General features: G+C 36.7%; 1 protein-coding gene across 4 annotated transcripts in view; it reads right to left on the bottom strand.

Annotated features, from left to right (window-relative positions):
• The window catches only part of METTL25 (methyltransferase like 25), a 182,168-nt gene that overhangs the window by 56,649 nt on the left and 106,055 nt on the right, over window positions 1-19,464 (bottom strand). For 2 of the 4 annotated variants that reach the window (XM_088025281.1, XM_028105468.2), the window contains exons 12-13: window positions 18,575-18,683; window positions 1,316-1,422 (exon numbers count right to left, since the gene is read on the bottom strand). In XM_088025281.1, the coding sequence (XP_087881407.1) occupies window positions 18,591-18,683 (93 nt within the window). In that variant the 3' untranslated portion in view covers window positions 1,316-1,422; window positions 18,575-18,590. Of the gene's footprint in view, window positions 1-1,315; window positions 1,423-6,769; window positions 6,862-18,574; window positions 18,684-19,464 lie in introns of all 4 variants that reach the window. The other 2 variants (XM_028105469.2, XM_028105470.2) reach the window with 2 other exon arrangements.

The raw sequence follows: 19,464 nt of genomic DNA, 5'->3' as shown, positions 1-19,464 counted from the left end.
AGAATAAGAAAGCAATAACTAGGATGGGAAGAGACTATGTCAGACAGAGGAAACACGAGCAAGCATCCAACTTAAATCTGCCTGGAGCCCTGGGGCAGAAGAATGGCCAAGGGAGGAATTATGCATTGCTTATCCCCAACTCCCCTAGGAAATGTCAAGGAAGACAATCATTCTCACAATGCAGAAGCTGAAACAGCTTCCCCGCTTTTTTTTTTTTTTAAGATTTTATTTATTTGACAGAGAGAGACACAGCGAGAGAGGAAACACAAGCAGAGGGAGTGGGAGAGGGAAAGAAGCAGGCCTCCCGCCGAGCAGGGAGCCCGATGCAGGGCTCGATCCCAGGACCCTGGGATCATGACCTGAGAGGAAGGCAGATGCTTAACGACTGAGCCACCCAGGTGCCCCCAGTTTCCCACTCTTGATTAGAATATTCAGTATTAAATATTAAAATATTGCATTTTACCAGACAAAAGTTCTTTTTCCCAGGTCCTTTCCCCAGAAGCTGTTATAGTGCTGAGCCCTTGCCCAATGAAGCCCTTCTTGCAAGGGCCCCTCCCTATTTCCTGTGCCTTCTTCAGGGTGCCCTTCCCAGGCTCTCTTAGTGTGTCTCCTAGGCTGTAGCCAGTCTCCTTCACTCCTAGACTGGTGGGTGGCACATGATCATGCACTTAGACAGGGTGGGCAAAGGGTAGGGACACCCAAATACAGACTCATAGCCCCCATCTCTCCTTTAGCACGTTAGTCCCAGAGGACCCAGGGTAGAGCAGCAAGATCCTCTCCCATCCTGGATTGAATGAGTCATTTATTACATCCAAAATAGAGACTGTTACTAAGAAACATTCCTATTTAAACTGTCCTCAAGCCGGGCAGCAGCAGGGGCTGCTCAGCTAATTAGGGACTAATGGACTCTTTAGCAATGTTATCAGCTGTGACAGAGTCTTTCCTGCCTGTGTCTGCCAGGGTACTGGGACCATTCTCTGTGATGGGCTCCATTTTCACTTTGTTTATTAGGATCTAAATGGAGCAAATTCCAGCCTCATATCCCTGATATCTTGTGAAGATAGGAGTGTAGATGTAAAATCTTTATATTTTTGAGGGTTTCTGTTTAGTCCGGGAAACTGTTTCATCTTGCTCAGTGATCCTTTGGGGGAAACAGACGGTCTACCTTTTAGAGGTGTCTGCTTACAATTACTGAGGCAACATTACACTTGCTGAGGAAGAGGATGGTCCCTTTCTTTCTCTTGTGTAGGACAGGATTTTTTGTTTTTGTTAGGCATTTTTAATTATGACCATAAAATTTTGTGACTTCACTTACCTGGCATTATTCTTTTCTCTCAGAGGAAGGGCTAGTTTTTTCCCATGGAGGATCAGTGTATTCATTTCCTCCCTTTTCTCCACAGCATGTTCTGAACGTGTTCACTGCTAGGCACAGGACAAACAGTAAAAATGATATGTTTTCTGCCCCTCCAGGATGGACGGAGGAATACAAACATTTTAAAAGTAAGCGCAATGAAGTCATATTCATCTGTACAAAGTTAGGACATCATAAAAAAGACAGTGACTTATATGTGGAGAAAACATCATAAATGTTAAAGGACAATGTAGGAATGTGTTGACTAGAAGAGAAAGGGATGTTAGCCCTCCTGGGAGGGATCAGTGAGGGCAAAGTCCAGATGGAGGCAACACTTGAGATACTATGGAAGTCAAAGAAAGTCTGGATACTTTGGAACTATGGTTAGATGGAGTGCAGCAAAAGATTATGTTGATGAATTAACCAGGAAAAGCATCATGGAGGATTTGGATGCCATGCTAAATGCTGGATACTTTGGAACTATGGTTAGATGGAGTGCACCAGGAAAAACATCATGGAAGATTTGGATGCCATGCTAAAGAGTCTGGATTTTCCCGTAAGAAAATGGCAAGGCCATAGAAGAGTTATAGGCGGGGGTAGGAGATTAATGCCAAGGAAAGCAGGAGGTTCTTATGAGGCTCTGAACTTAGAGAGTAGCAGTGGCACTGGAGAGGGGAGGCAGTGAAGAGAAACATAAGAGACTGAATGACAATGACTTAATGTTTAAATGGTTTGGAAGGAGAGAGGAGTCTAGGGTGATTTTGGTTTTCAGTGGCAAGTTTCCTTCACTGAAAAGGCGTATCAGAGGAAAAGTGCTTTTGACAGGAAAGTTTAATTTTAGACATGTTGATTTTGAGGTGCTAGGGGAATACCCATGGGGAACGGCAATGTCCTTCAGGCAGTTGGGTAAACATGACCAAAAGCTCAAGAGAGAGATTCAGGAGGGAGAGCTAGCCTAGAAATTAAATCTGAGTGAGCATCATCAGATACAGGCAGTTTTGGAAGCCATGACCATGTTTCTTGGAAAGCATATAGATTGAAAAAGGCCCAAGAACAAAGCCGTCAAAGGAAAAAAAACTAATATTTGAATGACAAATAGAGAATAGTCTGCAAAGAAGGCTGGAAGTGAACAAAGAGTGGAAGGAGAAAACTCTAAAGTAAAGTGGCTCTTTTGGCTTCTGGAAAGCAAGTTCTTGGGGGTCAGATGTTCCCTCCACCTCCCTAAATCTTATGGCCTGTTTCTCTCTATATTGGCTTTATCTCTTCTCTCTCAGGATGTCTTCCTCTGCTCATTTGTAGTTTCTGACCCTCACAATTTTGGCTTCACATGGTCAAACGTTGCCTCCAGAATCTCTTTATACAGCATGACCTTTTAGCTCCCACGCCAAAGTGTTTTCTATTTCAAATTCCTAAGAAAGAGAGAATCTGATAGGTCTGACTCTTCTTTTTGAGCCAGGTCACAATCAGGGTTCTAGACTACCTTGACCAGGTATCTACTCTCACTCCTATCACCTGCGGTCTTAGTATAAAATATGGCTGCCCAGGTTCACCCTTTGGTGAAAGAAGAAAAGAATGTGGTCAAGTTGAATGACATCTATAGTTTAAGAAAGTTTAAAGATGGGAATCCTCAACAATGGCAGATACCATAGCATGGTCAAGAAAGAGTCCTTTGGGTCTAATGATATAGATGCCAGCAAGGGCACTGGCCAGTTGCTGGGATGGCAGAGAGGCATCTGGTTGCTCTGAGTTGGCAATGAATAAAGGCAGGAAGTGGAGACACAGAGTTGTGGCTTCCCCTCAACCATGATCTTAACCTCAAACTTTATAATATAAAGGCAAGGAAGGGGGGTGATATTGATACAGAACACAGAGTCTTGTGGTAGTTGTCATTTTTTTTCCTTCTCAAACATTTATTTTATTTTTTAGGTATTTGCCCTTGTTCTGGAGTATAACTATGGGTCAGGACTTAGGAGCACAGATAACAGAATTACCCTTAGAAAAAGAAAGTATCTCTTCAAATGAGACTGTGGGAAGGAGGGCAGGAGAAATGATGTGGGTGATCTATAGGAAAGGTAAGAGGTTGGCAAGGGCACCGAAGTCTACTCTGCAAAGTCTCTTTCCTTTCACTTCAAGCTTATCTGACACAGGCCTTTATATGCTTTCTTAGCCAAATGAATAAACTCCAGTAGTGGCTAAAAGTTTGTAGTCATGAGGTTCTTCCATGTTCCTGGAGGAGAAGGGGAGCAGTGATATAATGAAATAATACTGATCTTGGGAGCCAGAAAACCTGGGTCACCTTGGGAAAATTATGTACATGTCTTTGAATTCCACTGTAGAATAGGAATGTTTTACTTACAATGACACAGGTATATCAATATACTGTGGAAACTTAGAAGAAGGAAAAATTAAGCCTGCTAAGGTCACTTGGGGAAGAGCTTCAGAGAAAGTGGCTTTAGAGGTGGGTCATGAAATGTGAGTAGAGCTCATAGAGCTCACCAGGCTAGAAGGTAAGGAAAAAGGGGTTTGACTCAGGCTAAGTGTACAACATCATACACAGGATGTGATCATCAGAGGCCTGGAATGATAATTATCATACACAGAAAGCAACCATCAGAGGCCTTTATGGCCTCTGAATCACCAAAAACTTGGAACTACATGCCTTCGCCTTGTCACCTGAACAAAACACATGCACCTCCTATCAGCTAGCCCCATCATGCTCTTACGTGTATACTGCTGAGTTTTTCCTTCTTCTCTCTCATTCTCCCACTGCTGCTGTCCTTTTCCACTGAGGCCTTCTGGAAATCCTTCTTTAGAGAAAACCAACTACCCCATGCCATCATCTTTTTCACCATATACCACCTTCCCTGAAGCTTAACATTTGTTTATTGTCAATTGATGCTATTTTCCTAAATTCTCTGAATAATGTTTTTAATTTTTTTCCAAGTACTCTTCTCTCTCTAGATATTCTTCCTCAGTAATCACTTGAATACTCCTAACTTAGACAACCATTTATGGATCTTGAGCTCTAACTTTCCTATGGGCTCTAGGTTGCATATTCGATATCTTTATCATTTGGGTGTTGCACAGACACAGCATATCCAAAATTGAACAATAATCCTAATTCTCAAGCAAACCTAGACTTTCTTCCTCAGTAAATGGCCATACTACTCAGCTAGGCAACCAAACTAGAAACTTGGAGGTGAAAAGTGAGTATCCTAGACTTCATTCTCTCCCTCACCTATGATACACAATCAGTAACCAAGTCATGATAATTTTACCCCTTGGATTATTTTTTTTCTTTTCCATTTCTACTTCCTCTGCCTTAATCCAGGCATTATCACTTCTCACTTAGGTTTCTGAAATGGGCTCCTGTTTTTCTGGCCTCCCTCCAATCCATCCTCTAGCCTGTTGCACAGTGATTTTTCTAAAATAGAAATATAATCACATCACTCTCTTCTTAAACTCCCTCAATGAATCCTTATGCTGTGAGAGGAAATGTACCTCTTTAGCATGGCACTCAAGGTCTTCTAGATCTAGGATCCTGTCAAATCTCTTTGTGGTCTTATCTCCATACTCACTGTTCACATCAAATCTACTTTCAGGCCCCTACAGAGGCATGCCATCTCATGTTTTTGAAATCATTGTTGCTAATCCTTATTAAGAGGTTACTATTTACGAAGGTCTCTGTTAATTGATCTATTCCTTCTCACAACCCCAAATGGTCTGTTACTATTTCCCCCACCAGTTGACAGAAAAATGAGGCACAAATCAGTTAAGTAAACTAACCAAGGTCACACAGCTAGTGAGGGACACAACTAGAATTTGAACTCTTATCAGTCTCTCTCTAGAATCCATTCTTTTAACCACTATATATAGCATTACCACACTGTCCCTTCTACTGGAAGACCTTTCTTTTTTCACTTTCCTTACCTCATACTTACTCTTCATCCACTTAATCTGGCTTCTCCTTCCATCAAAATTCTGAAAAATCTCTGCACAAAAAATATCAGTGAACTCCAAAGGAAAATTTTCCATTCTCTTCTTAATTGATCTCTCAAATGCTTTGAACCACTGGTCACTTCATAGGCCCTGAGATTTCTTCTGTGGTTCATATGATGATATATTCTTGGTCTTTCTAGTTTATCTCTGAATGTGCTTTCTCAGCCTCCTTTATTGCTCATCCTCCTCTACAGAATCTTCATACTGGAGTCATTAGAGATTCAGTCCTAGTTTCTCCATTCTTCTCTCCCTGTGCTTTTTGCACTGAGTATCTCATCCATATCCTAGTTTCAATTTCCATCTCTATGTTGATAACTTCTTAAACTTGCATTCATGCTTCCCTTTGTTCTGTACTGACCCTTACATACCAGTGCTTCTTTAACATTGCTTGAATTTCTCAAAACCATGCTACACTCAACATATTCAAAATGGAATTGTCAGTTTTCTCCCAAATATTGTTCTTCAGTGTACCTTAGCACCACCTTTCATCTAGTCAAATGATCTAGACAACTGTTATAGCCCATCGACCAAAGAGGACTAGGAAAAAACCCTGTAGTCCAAGTCAGATTTATTTCACTTACTGCAGCTGAGGGAATGGACTCCAGAGGAACTGTAGGTTGTCTCAATAAAGTAGAGTTTTAGGAGCTTCTTTTAGGATTTAGGCCTGTATGCATGGTTATAGAGAGGATTTAAAACCATGGGATCCAGTTTTGAATTAGAGGTTGTCAAAAAGCTAGGGAAATTCAATGACTGGTTTTGCTTTATTTTTTTTTAAATGTATTTATTTTATTTGAGAGAGAGAGAGAGAGCATGTGTGCGCATGTGCAAGAGCAGGGGCGGAGGGAGAGGGAGAGAAAGAATGTCAAGTAGACTTCATGCTGCGTACAGAGCCTGCTATGGGGCTCGATCTCAGGACCCTGAAATCATGACCTGAGCTGAAATCAAGAGTTGGATGCTTAACTGACTGCACCACCTAGGTGCCCCTTTGCTTTTTTTTTAAAAAAAAGTAGGATCATTAAAGTGGGCTGAGGGTGATCACTGCTAAAGAAGTAGGAGTTAGTTACATGTTAGAAGAGAGGATGTTGAGAATGACTTTGTCTCTTGTTCCAAGCATGCCACTGAGTGAATATTATCCAGAATTGTCATTTATTTTATATTTTAGTATCTTCAAGTTTTAGCTAGGTAATTTTGGGAAAAATGACTTGAAGTTTCAGCTTTAATTTTCTAGTAGAAAAAATAAAAGAATTATCCGTTATTATTTCAGACAGAAAATTCAAAATTACTTTACAGTTGTAGTTGCACACATATTTTCCTTCACTTTAGTACTGAAACATTTTTTAGGCTTCTAAGAAAAACCCCCAAATATTATTCTAGCCATTTGCAAAGAGTTCCATCTGATTGGCAGACTATGATACCTACCCATTTAGAGGCAGGAAAACCAAGAAATCATCAATTGCTTGAGGTCTACGGGGTTATGCATCCACCATTATCTTGCTTTTCTCAAGAAGAAACTGAAAAAATGGAAGAAGACCAACACAGAAGACCCTCAAATGATCAAGTGGTAAGACAGTCGCTGTAGTGGTTAGGTGGTTAGACTCTCAAGCCAGAATGCCTGGATTTGAATCATGACTTTACTGTTCCATAGCTTTCTTCCTGCATCCTCCTACTTGGAGCAAGTTGCTTGACCTCTCTGTATCTGAATTTCCTCTGTAGGAAGCAGCAGAAATAATATAGTCCCTTCCTATTAGGATTATTGTGAGGATTGAATAAGTTAATAAAGTGCTTAGAACAGCACCTAGCACGGCATAGGCACTCAATAAATATTTACTTGGCATTATTATTATAACCCATCATGTCATTTGGAGTTTAAAAAACCTTTTAAAAATTGAGTAGTTGCCAAGGACACTGTATGAATGGTATGTATGTGTGTAAGAGAAATATAAAGTTGGAGTACCTCTAAAATTTTTTAAATGTATCTGGCCACTCAAGAAGACTCCTTCAGAGAGAGCTGCTCAGATGCCAGCACATTTGAGAATAGTGAATCTGGAATTATGTTAACATATTGGAACCTTCCATGGAGAATGGGATGGTGAAAGAGCAATTTGAATAGTAGACTTTCAAAACTGTCAAGGAAATTGATGATGTATTCCTGCTTGCCAGGAAGGGGCTTATGCAACACCTTTGGACTGAATATGAGGCCAATAAAAATGGAACTTCTGGGGAGATTCAATGAAATCTATAACTGAAGTGGCCCCATTCTTCTCTTCCTGTCAAGCTGGCCATTTTCCATCTATTAACTAATACATGTAATGTATTAGTAACTAATACATGGGGTAAATATTTTTTTGATAATGACATCTGTTTAAATTGGCCTTCTGTATCTGTTCATACTTTCAGTTAAACTATATGCTGTTAGCATTTACTAGATTGGAGGTGGTTTCTTCGGTCCAGAGAAGAAGTTTACAACAAAGATTATAGATTATTTTTTATAATCATATGGAGCACATAAGGTTCTTTGTATTTATTTTTTTGTGACAGGCCATTTGTGCATTTTGGGAGGGTATGTTTGAATTAAGTTTATTGGCACATTTATGTAGAAGACTTGTTATCTTAATTGATTTCTGTCAAGTCATTCATAGATTGCTTGTCTATGCTTCCTTGTATTTTATATACAAATATCTAGGCTGGAGACTATTCAAGAGGCTAGAAACAACCTAAAGGTCTAACAATAAAATAATGGGTAAATAGAATATATCTCATTAGGATGGACTTTTATGAAGTCATTAAAAATGATCATTATGAAGGCAGTGTAGAACCATGGGAAAGCATTTCTTATATAATATTAGCTAAAAGAGGCAAAATACAAAGGGTATGTTGACTGTTAAGGCAAATACAAACAATGTATGCATTTGGACCAACTGAAAATGACTACTTGAAAGTGGGAATATGAGTAATTTAAATATATTTTCTTCACTTCTTTCTAACAAAAAAAGAAAAAGTAAAGAGCTTTAAATGGCATGACCAAATTATTTAAGAGCCAAATTCCTCACTCATTTTTCATGGATTTGTAAAAATGACAGCTTGTATGTTAAAGGAACTTGAACTTCAGCCCAAGAACCTGACTTGTTTGCCTCAATAGATTCACTGTATTTTGACTTTCTTAATAAATTCTGTGCAAATTTCAATGACAGGGGTTTGCTATCTTTATTAATATGAAAAGATCTCCTGGGTGAAAAGATACCATAATCAGAGATAAACAGGAGAAACACAGCATATGGTGTGTAATGTCCACCAAAAGTATTATAAAGGCCTTTTGAGGAGTTGTTCATAGTTGCTATATATATTTTTTAGAAGTTAGAGTTTTGAGAGATACATAGATAAAATACAGAATATTTTCACATTCTTAAAATTTACTTCCACAATAAATCTTTTACATTGCAATTAAAAGACACTGCCATAGTCAGTTGTGACAAATGGTTGCAAAAAACCCACAACTCAAACCAAAAATTTATTAACAAGTCCTTTTGGAGTAATGCTGTTAAAGAATGTCAAGCTGAAGGCAGAGGGAGTTTGTGAAAATTTGGTTTCCTTTTTATTTATTCTTTGGCAGTGACTGAAGAAAGGGGGATCTAACCTTCTTAGATACAGACCTCTTGAGCATGAGCCAAGATGTAGGTCCATTTACGGCAAGGTTGTGAGTACCCTTAAGAGTTGCATGCTCCCCAACACTGGAATGGAATGCAGTAGACACTACAGAGCCTGGCAGGGTATTCCGTGTTCTTGGGCATAAAACTATCTCAGAGGAATCATTTTAAGACTGACTTATCGAATGATAAACACTTGGGGATCCCCTTAAAATACCCATTCTAATTGAGTAGATTTGGGGGTGGGGACTGAGGTCCTGCATTTTAACAAGCTCCCAGGAGATGCTGATGCTGTTGGTTCATGGATTGCATTTTTGAGTAATAAGCTCTAAGCTCGGTTTACTTGAGAAAAAGAAGTGATGCAGGAAATATCCTTCTTAATCTTTGCTTCCCATATATTATCTATGACTGGAAACTAATCTTTGGACAGAGAAGTATGTCATGGAGTGAACTCCAATTTTTATTTATCACTCTAGTGTCCAGAAAGATCAGTATTGGTAACTAAGAAATACATCTTGTAACTCTTATGTTGAAGTCTTTATGCATTGCTCTGTGCTCACCAGCTTTTGGGAATGTTACTGCCTTAACATTATGATGTGTGGACATCTGCTTGGATGGCTACTTTTGAAATTTTGCTTTGGAATTTTGAAATTTCATTTATAAACATCTCTTTATAAAATCCCTTCTCTGATTCTTTTCATGACCCTTTTATATATGATATGTAAATGTCAAAGAATTTGGTATTTAATAATCAGCAACTGTCTTTAGGTTTGTTTTTAGTAATTAATTAAGATTTAATTAAAATTAATGTCTCGGGCAGGAAACTTTTTGGTTTTCATTGATCTTCCTATTTTTTAAAAAGATTTTATTCATTTATTTGTCAGAGAGAGAGAGAGAGTCAGGCAGAAGGAGAAGCAGACTCCCTGCTGAGCAAGGAGCCTGATGTGGGACTTGATCCCAAGACCTTGGGATCATGACCTGAGTTGAAGGCAGACGCTTAACCAATTGAGCCACCCAGGCGTCCCAGATCTTCTTAACTTATAATTAACCACTATTATTAGTGTTCTGTTCTTTCAAAAGTGTCCTCATGATGCAATTTTTAATTTTAAATTACATAGTTCTGATTATACCTTATCATATACTTATGAGACAATAAAAACTAAGTATGAGATATAGTACCCAAAGTAGTAAAAATGAATACATTATTTCAAATGTCAATGGGATTCTTATTATTGAATCATTTTTTTAAACCTGCGAACAGTGAGCTGAAATAGCTCTTAAATGTATTTCCTATGAGAACACATTTTTGTGGAAAACATATCTACATTTTTTTAATTTGCTTTATTTGTATAGTTTTCAATATAGTACTAGACCTTAATTCTCTGGTTCACAAAAATTTGGAGACCACAAAGGTAGACAAAAGGAAAAAACAAAAGGGTGGGCTTTAAGTAGATACTGGGCATTCAAATCACTATGCTTTCAGGATAATAATTAAATTCCTAGAGTGAATGAGGAATGGGTGAACCATTCTAAGTATTACTGCTTGCTCCTTGGGTGTATACTACTGTTACGAATATTAAGGGTCTATGTCCCTAATGCATGTTATTAAATTACTTTGTTGTTCTAAAGATTGCAGTAAGTGTGAAAGCAACCAGCAGTCCGTTCACAGATGTTCAACGAAGTTTTGTTGGACTTTCTAATGTCTTACTTGATGAGAAACACATATACTCTGTTCTTTGAAAAGTTATAGAAATTTGGTCTTCTGTTTCCTATCTTTCAAAGATGGCACTTCTCATCTGGCCAACAAACAGCTATCCTATCCTCCTTATGAATTTGCACCTCTCTACAACAGAGAGGTTGGAATCTAAAAATCAGGACATAAATGTGTGTATGATGACACTCCATGAGGCTACTATGACCTATGACCTTCGACCTTCAGAAGCTCTGTAACATTGCTTTATTTACTTAACAAAACTCCATGAGATTTAGTTTAAATCTTCATAAAAGAATGCTAAGGAGATCTTGGTTGAATTTACTATGGTTTCATTAATCGTAAAGTTAGGAATTATGCTATTAACAGCAGTAATTTTAATGAAATCCTTTCTTCTCCAAGCATCTGCAACCCATTTATTAGAATGAAAACACACTACCAATAATCTCATTAACAAAAGTTGATATTAAAACTGTGCTAGAAATGACATATCAAGATAAAGGGCTAGTATCCAAAATTTATAAAGAACTTATCAAACTCAACACCCAAAGAACAAATAATCTAATCAAGAAACGGGCAGAAGACATGAACAAACATTTTTCCAAAGAAGACATCCAAATGGCCAAGACACATGAAAAAGTGCTCAATATCACTCGGCGTCAGGGAAATACAAATCAAAACCTCAATGAGATACCACCTCACACCAATCAGAATGGCTAAAATTAACAAGTCAGGAAACAAGAGATGTTGGCGGGGATGCAGAGAAAGGGGGACCCTCCTACACAGTTGGTGGGAATGCAAGCTGGTGCAGCCACTCTGGAAAACAATATGGAGGTTCCTCAAAAAGTTGAAAATAGAGCTACCCTACGACCCAGCAACTGCACTACTGGGTATTTACCCCAAAGATACAAATGTAGTGATCCGAAGGGGTACGTGCACCCCGATGTTTATAGCAGCAATGTCCACAATAGCCAAACTGTGGAAAGAGCCAAGATGTCCATCGACAGATGAATGGATAAAGAAGATGTGGTATACACACACACACACACACACACACACACACACACACACAATATGGAATATTATGCAGCCATCAAAAGGAATGAGATCTTGCCATTTGCAACGACGTGGATGGAACTGGAGGGTGTTATGCTGAGTGAAATAAGTCAATCAGAGAAAGACATGTATCATATGACCTCACTGATATGAGGAATTCTTAATCTCAGGAAACAAACTGAGGGTTGCTGTTGTGGGGGTGGGGTGGGAGGGATGGGGTGGCTGGGTGATAGACACTGGGGAGGGTATGTGCTATGGTGAGCGCTGTGAATTGTGCAAGACTGTTGAATCACAAATCTGTACCTCTGAAATAAATAATGCAATATGTGTTAAGAAAAAAAAAAAAGAAGATAGCAGGAGGGGAAGAATGAAGGGGGGGAAACCGTAGGGGGAGATGAACCATGAGAGATGATGGACTCTGAAAAACAAACTGAGGGTTCTGGGGGGGGAGGGGGATGGGTTAGCCTGGTGATGGGTATTAAAGAGGGCCCGTTCTGCATGGAGCACTGGGTGTTATGCACAATGAATCAAGGAACACTACATCAAAAACTAATGATGTAATGTATGGTAATTAACATAAAAATAAAAAATTTAAAGAGAAAAAAAAGAATGGCTAAAATTAACAAGTCAGGAAATGACAGATGTTGGCGAGGATGCAGAGAAAGGGGAACCCTCCAACATTGTTGGTGGGAATGCAAGCTGGTGCAGCCACTCTGGAAAACAGTATGGAAATTCCTCAAAAAGTTGAAAATAGAGCTACCCTATGACCCAGAAATTGCACTACTGGGTATTTACCCTGAAGATACAAATGTAGTGATCCGAAGGGGTACGTGCACCCCGATGTTTATAGCAGCAATGTCCACAATAGCCAAACTATGGAAAGAACCAAGATGTTCATCAACAGATGAATGGATAAAGAAGATGTGGTATATATATACAATGGAATATTAAGCAGCCATCAAAAAAATGAAATCTTGCCATTTGCAATGATGCAAATAGAACTAGGAGGTATTATGCTAAGCGAAATAAGTCAATCAGAGAAAGACAAGTATCATATGATCTTATTGATATGAGGAATTCCTTAATCTCAGGAAACAAATTGAGGGTTGCTGGAGTGGTGGGTGTTGGGAGGGATGGGGTGGCTGGGTGATGGACACTGGGGAGGGTATGTGCTACGGTGAGCACTGTGAATTGTGTAAGACTGATGAATCACAGACCTGTACCTCTGAAACAAGATAGCAGGAAGGGAAAAATGAAGCGGGGGAAATCGGAGGGGGAGACGAACCATGAGAGACTCTGGACTCTGAGAAACAAACTGAGGTTTTACAGGGGAGGGGAGTGGGGGGATGGGTTAGCCTGGTGATGGGTATTAAGGAGGGCACGTATTGAATGGAGCACCGGGTGTTATATGCAAACAATGAATCATGGAATAAATGGAATCATACAATAAAAAATAAATAAGTAAATAAAACTGTGTTAGAGATCTGAAGTATGAAGCGTATTTTTAAAGAATTTCAAATTTGTTTATTTTCAAGATAAACAACAGTATTTGCTATCAATGAAAGAAAGTTAACCAAGAAAATAATATACCTTGCAGTAGCTTTCAGTATCTACACTCTAAATGTTGACCCTCAAAACGTCTAAATATCATTCTTCAGTACAGTATAACCCGTACTTTAGGGATGGCTTCTCAAACCTAGCATAAACTGATAATGTGAATGCAGTTTTGGACCCTTTAAAGGGACTGTTTGTATACATAGAAAGATATTCCTCATTCCACTATATGTTAAAAGTAAACCTCTTTGCCTTCAACTTTATTTTTAGTTCTGTCCTTTTAAGTTAGCTTAAGTAGAAATAGAGCACTTAATTTTTTCATGATTTAAAGTCTCTTCTTATGCCTTTATTCATAGAGGTTTACCTGCAGCTATACTATCTATTAAAATTAGAAATATTCTGAAGTCACCAAACACCAGAGATGTCTGTTGTTATAATCAAATGGTATCTGGAATTGTTTTATCTTTCCCCTGAAACACATTATTTGAGTACACTTTGCTTGATGGAAAACCATCATTGCGCCTTTTGCTTAAAGAGCTGTAGCAGTGTTAGAACACTGGATTCTTTCCTGAGAGGGGAGCTAACTCAGAATATATGTGCACTTAGTTCAACATGATTAGCTGATGCACACCGAATCCCATGTTGACCAAATGGTGACTTTTAGGTTGGAATTTGTATACTTTACCTTTTTTTTCTCAAATTCAACATGTTCAATCTTAACTGTCTGAGTACAAGTTAAAGGCTTTTCCTCCCATGAGATTTAAAAATACATGCTACTTTGTTCTGTGCTGAAATGTGTTAACTCTCTTATTCTGGATTGTGCATTGGAAAACTCTAATAAAAACAGTATAATTTTTTTAAAGGTCTTCCATTGACAGAACATCTGCAAACTTAATGAGGCAATCCATTGAGATAAATACATCAACTAATAAATCCCCATACATGCAGCCAGTAGTATCACTGGCCAAGTACAAACCATCTGGGGAGGTTTGGAGACTTTCAGTTCCTTTGGTCACAGGTTAGCAGAGCACATATTTCATATAGTAGATTATTTCTTAAACAGTCCTCCTTCCTGAAAATAAGTCATTCTACTAACCACATTTAAAAGCAACCTAAAGGAACCTATAAAGAGGAGAATAGAACAGAAGTGAACAGTCTAGGACAAAGGCAGTTCATAATAAAGGACTGTGTGTTTATGTACACACTTTTTTTTCTTCCCAAATGTCATTATCTAAATCTTAACTCTTCCATATGCCTCTTATATGTGTTTCAATGAACAGATTATAAACTACTGAAGATAGATTCTATGAATTTTTCTCCCCAACCTATAGTGTCTAGAATACTTAGTCATACTATTGTAAACAGACAGTGGTTGATTGAATTTTGTGCCACATCTACAAAGTACTTTTATTGAAATGTAGGAAATAAAAGATTAATTGCAGATTCAATTTAATAGTTGTATGAATATTCATATTTTATTTTCCTTCTTGAGGCTGTTTCGGCATATTGTGTTTCTTTGAAAAATTTTTCCATTTCATACATTTATTGTCATAAATGCACTGGCAAATTTATTGGCATGTTCCCTTTTATATTCCTGATACTGATTATTTGTATGTTTATCTTTTTAGTGATTAGTCTTGCCAGAGTTGTGTGAATTTTATTATCTAAGAACCAACTTTTGAAGGTGTTAATCATCTCTCTGTGCATTTCTTTCACTAACTACTAGTCTTTTGATTTTTAGTCTCTGCCTTTTCTAATATGTGTTCAAAGCTAATGTTTTCTTATACCATGGTTTAGTTCATCCCACAAGTTTTGATGTGCAGTGTTATCATTATAATTCAATTATTTTCATTATTACTCAAAATATTTTCTAATTTCCACTGTGATTTCTTCTTTGACTCAAAAGTTGTTTACATGTATAATTCTTAAGTTTAAAGTATATGGGAATTTTTTACTTAGATTTAAAACAATTTTTTTAGCTTAAATGCATTGTGGGTCAGAAACTGTAATTTCAATTTTTTGGTAATTTATTAAAATTTACCTCAAAGCCCAGGACATGGTCATTTTTTGAAAAAATTCCACATGTACTTGAAAAAAATTATGTAGTGGTTGGGGACAGTTTATTGTATTTGTCCATTAGGTCAATTTTACTTTTTTCATTGGTCAAATCTTGTATCTTTATGATTTTGTTTGCTTTTCCCGTAAGATTGATGGGAGCATGAAAATATTCCCAGCATGATTACAGATTCCTTTTATAGTTAATTTTTGTTTTATATATTGAGATTATGTTATTAACTAAATACCAACTTATAATTATTATATTTTCCTGGCAAACTGAAACTTTTTCATTATGAAGGGTTTCTCTTTATCTTCAAGAATATTTTTTGCCTGATATTAACTAATATCTATTTTGATATTCATACATTTTCCTTTTGATGAATATTTGCAAATATGCCTTTTCTATTAATTTTGAACTTTTTGTACCCTTGTTTTAGTTGTGTTTCTTCTAACTAACATGTTATTGGGCTCTATTTTTCCAGTAAGTCAATCTTTGTTTTTATAATTGAAGCATTCAATTTATATTTAATGGAATTACTGACATATCTGGATGTAAGTCTACTACCCTATACTATTTGCTTTATATATGTACTGTGTGCCAAGAATTAATTGCTTTACATTGAGAACTGCAACCATCTGCATTAATATGACAGAGCTATGGGGTCTAAGAACTGAAACCACCTGTGTCAACATGATTTATTTGTTTGTTAAAGAAAAACTGCCCAGGAAAGATAAGACTGTAAACCAATAAATAAGTTCATTGTTTCAGGAAATACTCGTATGTTAATTTATCTCGGACAATCTGCTCACCTTGGCAAACAGCTCACTCATCAAGTAACAGTTTACTTAACAAGACTTGCTTCGAGACCCTTCCCTTGCTATAGACACTAATCATAAAACTATTGTCATGAACTTTTCCAAATTACAATCTGGTCCCCACCTGAAAAGAGCCACCTTTTTAAACCACTTGAGCCCAGACTTCACAATCCTATAAATATCCTCTCCTGACTTCACCTTCAGAGACTGTCGAGGCAGAATTCTCTATTACTACAGAGAGTTCTAATAAACTCAGTTTTGCTTTATTAACAGATTGCCTAGAGATATTTTGGGGGAGTTCAATAACATATTTATTCCTTTAATCCTAACAACCTTGTAAGTAAATTCTGTTTGTATGTTCTTTTTACAGATGAGAAATTGAGGCATACTGAATACTAAAATGACTTACACAAGGACACACAATTTAACTCACATGAATCTAAGCTATGCTACTAATATTACTGAGTCTATCTACCCCCGAAGTCTACCTATTTGAAGATACTATAAAGGATCCTATGTCCTGACCCTCTCAGCCTCATACCATAATTACAGTACTGATTACAGAACTTTTGTTGTCTTCCCCACTAGACTGTGAGCTCTTTAAGAACAAGGACATACCTTGTCTCCATGCTGTCAGTGCCTAGCATAACCTCTGACACATGACAATCATTCAATAAATGTTTCTAAACTGAAAATTAAATGAAACCCCACTTTACAAATGAGGCTGTCAGATATTAAGAGTCTTGCTTTAGCCCAGTTAGAATGTAACTGTCATAACTTATGCTTCTGCGAATACCCCACATTCCTCAGCTCAACTGTAAACTGAATTGAGTTCTCCAAGAGCAGTTTTTATGAGACGAGAGTCTACAAACATTGAAATGGGGATTGATACTTATAAAGCTTTAGCCCTACCAAAATAGGATATTTCTTTGCTTTATTTGCTGAAATATTATCATCTCAGTGTGATCATACAGGTTCTCTCATGTGGATTAGCTTGAGTCACACAAATGTCTCTAATAAAAATGGAAAACATTAATTGGTAAATGTACTTTCTGACAATGTTTTAAGACACAGGGAAGTTACTATAGTTTCCTTGCTATTGAAACAGTTGGAATTCACTTCTCTATACTAAACAGAGCTTTACACATATGAAGTTTTTTTTCTTTATTATAAGGAGAAAATAATGTTATATATTTACTCATCAGGGAAAAAGTTCAAGATTTTATGTATCTGGGAGTGGGGTGGCAAATGTTAGTGTGTGCATGCTCGTAAGTGTACAGATGAAACAAGATTGGTAAAAAGTTGATAATTACTGAAGTTTGTGATGAGTACATGGGGATTCATTAGATTCTTCATTTCTGAACACATTTGAAATTTTCCATAATAAGCTTAAAAAATGGCTAATTTCCCCATTATTATACTAGCTATACAAAGTACCTGATCATTCACATATAAAATGGCTGCAAACTTAATATCACAACCCAAAGCAAAAGTTATTCTTTCCATCTGTGGATAGACTCTAAAATTTAAGAGAGTAGTTGCTTCTTCGGCTGGGAGAATTTTACATAGTCTTTTGCTGAGCATCAAGGAAGCTTTCCCCCAACTGTCCATCTCTTCTGTGTATATTAGAACCTCAAGATTTCTGCAGATGAAAAGAAGCTGCACCATACCAGGCACAGTGCTGGCCTTCTTTCCTATACTCCTGCTTTTCTCTGATTGGCTTTCTACAGAGCACAACGTAATTCCATTAAGTGCAACCCATCCCTTTATTTTACTAAGATAAATAGCTTCAAGAATCATAAAGTGATTACCTCACAAGATGTAAATTCCTTTAAGGGCACAGAATATTTCCTCACGTAACTTAGACTAAAACACATATTAAGCACTTTTTATGTCTGCCTGGTTCCTGGGTGTTTCTTTCCTTTGAATGTGGATTTTCCCCTCTGGATAACATGGAAAATCCTTCCAAAATCTGGAGGAAAATGCAAATGATCTTCTGTACCAACTAATTTTACTATATACACACCTCTACCATTCCTCTGCCAATAAAAGTTTTTTTTAAGTCAGTAAACGTCAAAATGTGGTATGTAGCAAATATCAAGGGTCTCAAATATAGAACAGAAAACGAATGTCAGATTACAATGTCCTATTGATATACTAACTCAGGAATGTAGGTCAATCCTTTTTTAGTATTTTCATGAGTTCTTATTTTATTAATGTATGCTTTGACAACGGAAAAATGGATTATGGTATTCTGTTGTTAGCTAATATTTTATTGTTTATTTAAAATATAGAGCAAGGTTTTTCAAATATTTACACAATACAACACAAATGTTTAGAAGAACAAAATTAGCAATCAGTTCCATAAACAGATACATCTAATACCTTGCTTCAAATGAAATCATTGCTGCTTCTTCAGGGCAATAATAGCGTAACATCTGGGAGATTTCACAGGATCAAACAACTTCACAAGTGTAGCCCATGCAATATCTTCCTGCAAATTGATAAGTGATTTAAACACATAGCAATTTGTTGAAGATAAGAATGAAAGATGAATCAAACTATATATTGTAATATAAAAACAACATAAAAACAAACTATGTAAAAGAAAATTATGCTGGGGAAATAAAGATGTACATAAATAGTGAACTACAAGGTTACTCTTTGAAGTAGTCAAAAACAATTGGGTATTACTGAAACAAATTATTATACAATGAAACATTATTCAGCTTCTGTAGTATATTTAATGAGATGGGAAAATTCTGAATAGAATGAAACAAATTATATGCAAAACTCTACTTATAATTTGATTCCAATTTTAATTAAAGTAGGCATAATATACTCATACATATATGTGTGGCATATATATATTAGAGAAAGGCACTAAAAAACATACCAAAAATTTAAATTAATGCTGACAGATGGAATTGTTTTTATTTTTTTATATTCTTCATTTAAAATTCTCTAATGTAAATGTTACTCTTATAATATTATTTATACTATTTAAAATATTATTTAAATATTATTAAACAAAATATTATTTAAACAATATTTAAAGTATTAAACAAATTAATGATTTCTTTCACTTCATTACCAATCTATTAATCTTCATGCATACTATTTACTTATTTTATTAATTTTTTACCATTTACTTATTTTATTTAGGTCAACGGAAGTTGTTTTGAAAAGGGAAATAGTGAGTACCTAGTAAAACAGGTCTAATTTGGTCACCTATAAATTTGGAAACCTAAGATTTCCAGTGATTCTGAGTTAGT

Source organism: Eumetopias jubatus, unplaced genomic scaffold (genome assembly GCF_037043125.1).
Source record: "Eumetopias jubatus isolate StellerSeaLion01/CBP00866 unplaced genomic scaffold, mEumJub1_p1.0 scaffold_8, whole genome shotgun sequence".
Lineage (NCBI taxonomy): Eukaryota > Metazoa > Chordata > Mammalia > Carnivora > Otariidae > Eumetopias > Eumetopias jubatus.
The sequence above is the reverse complement of the archived record's forward strand: the minus strand, read 5'-3'. Positions and strand labels throughout refer to the sequence as shown.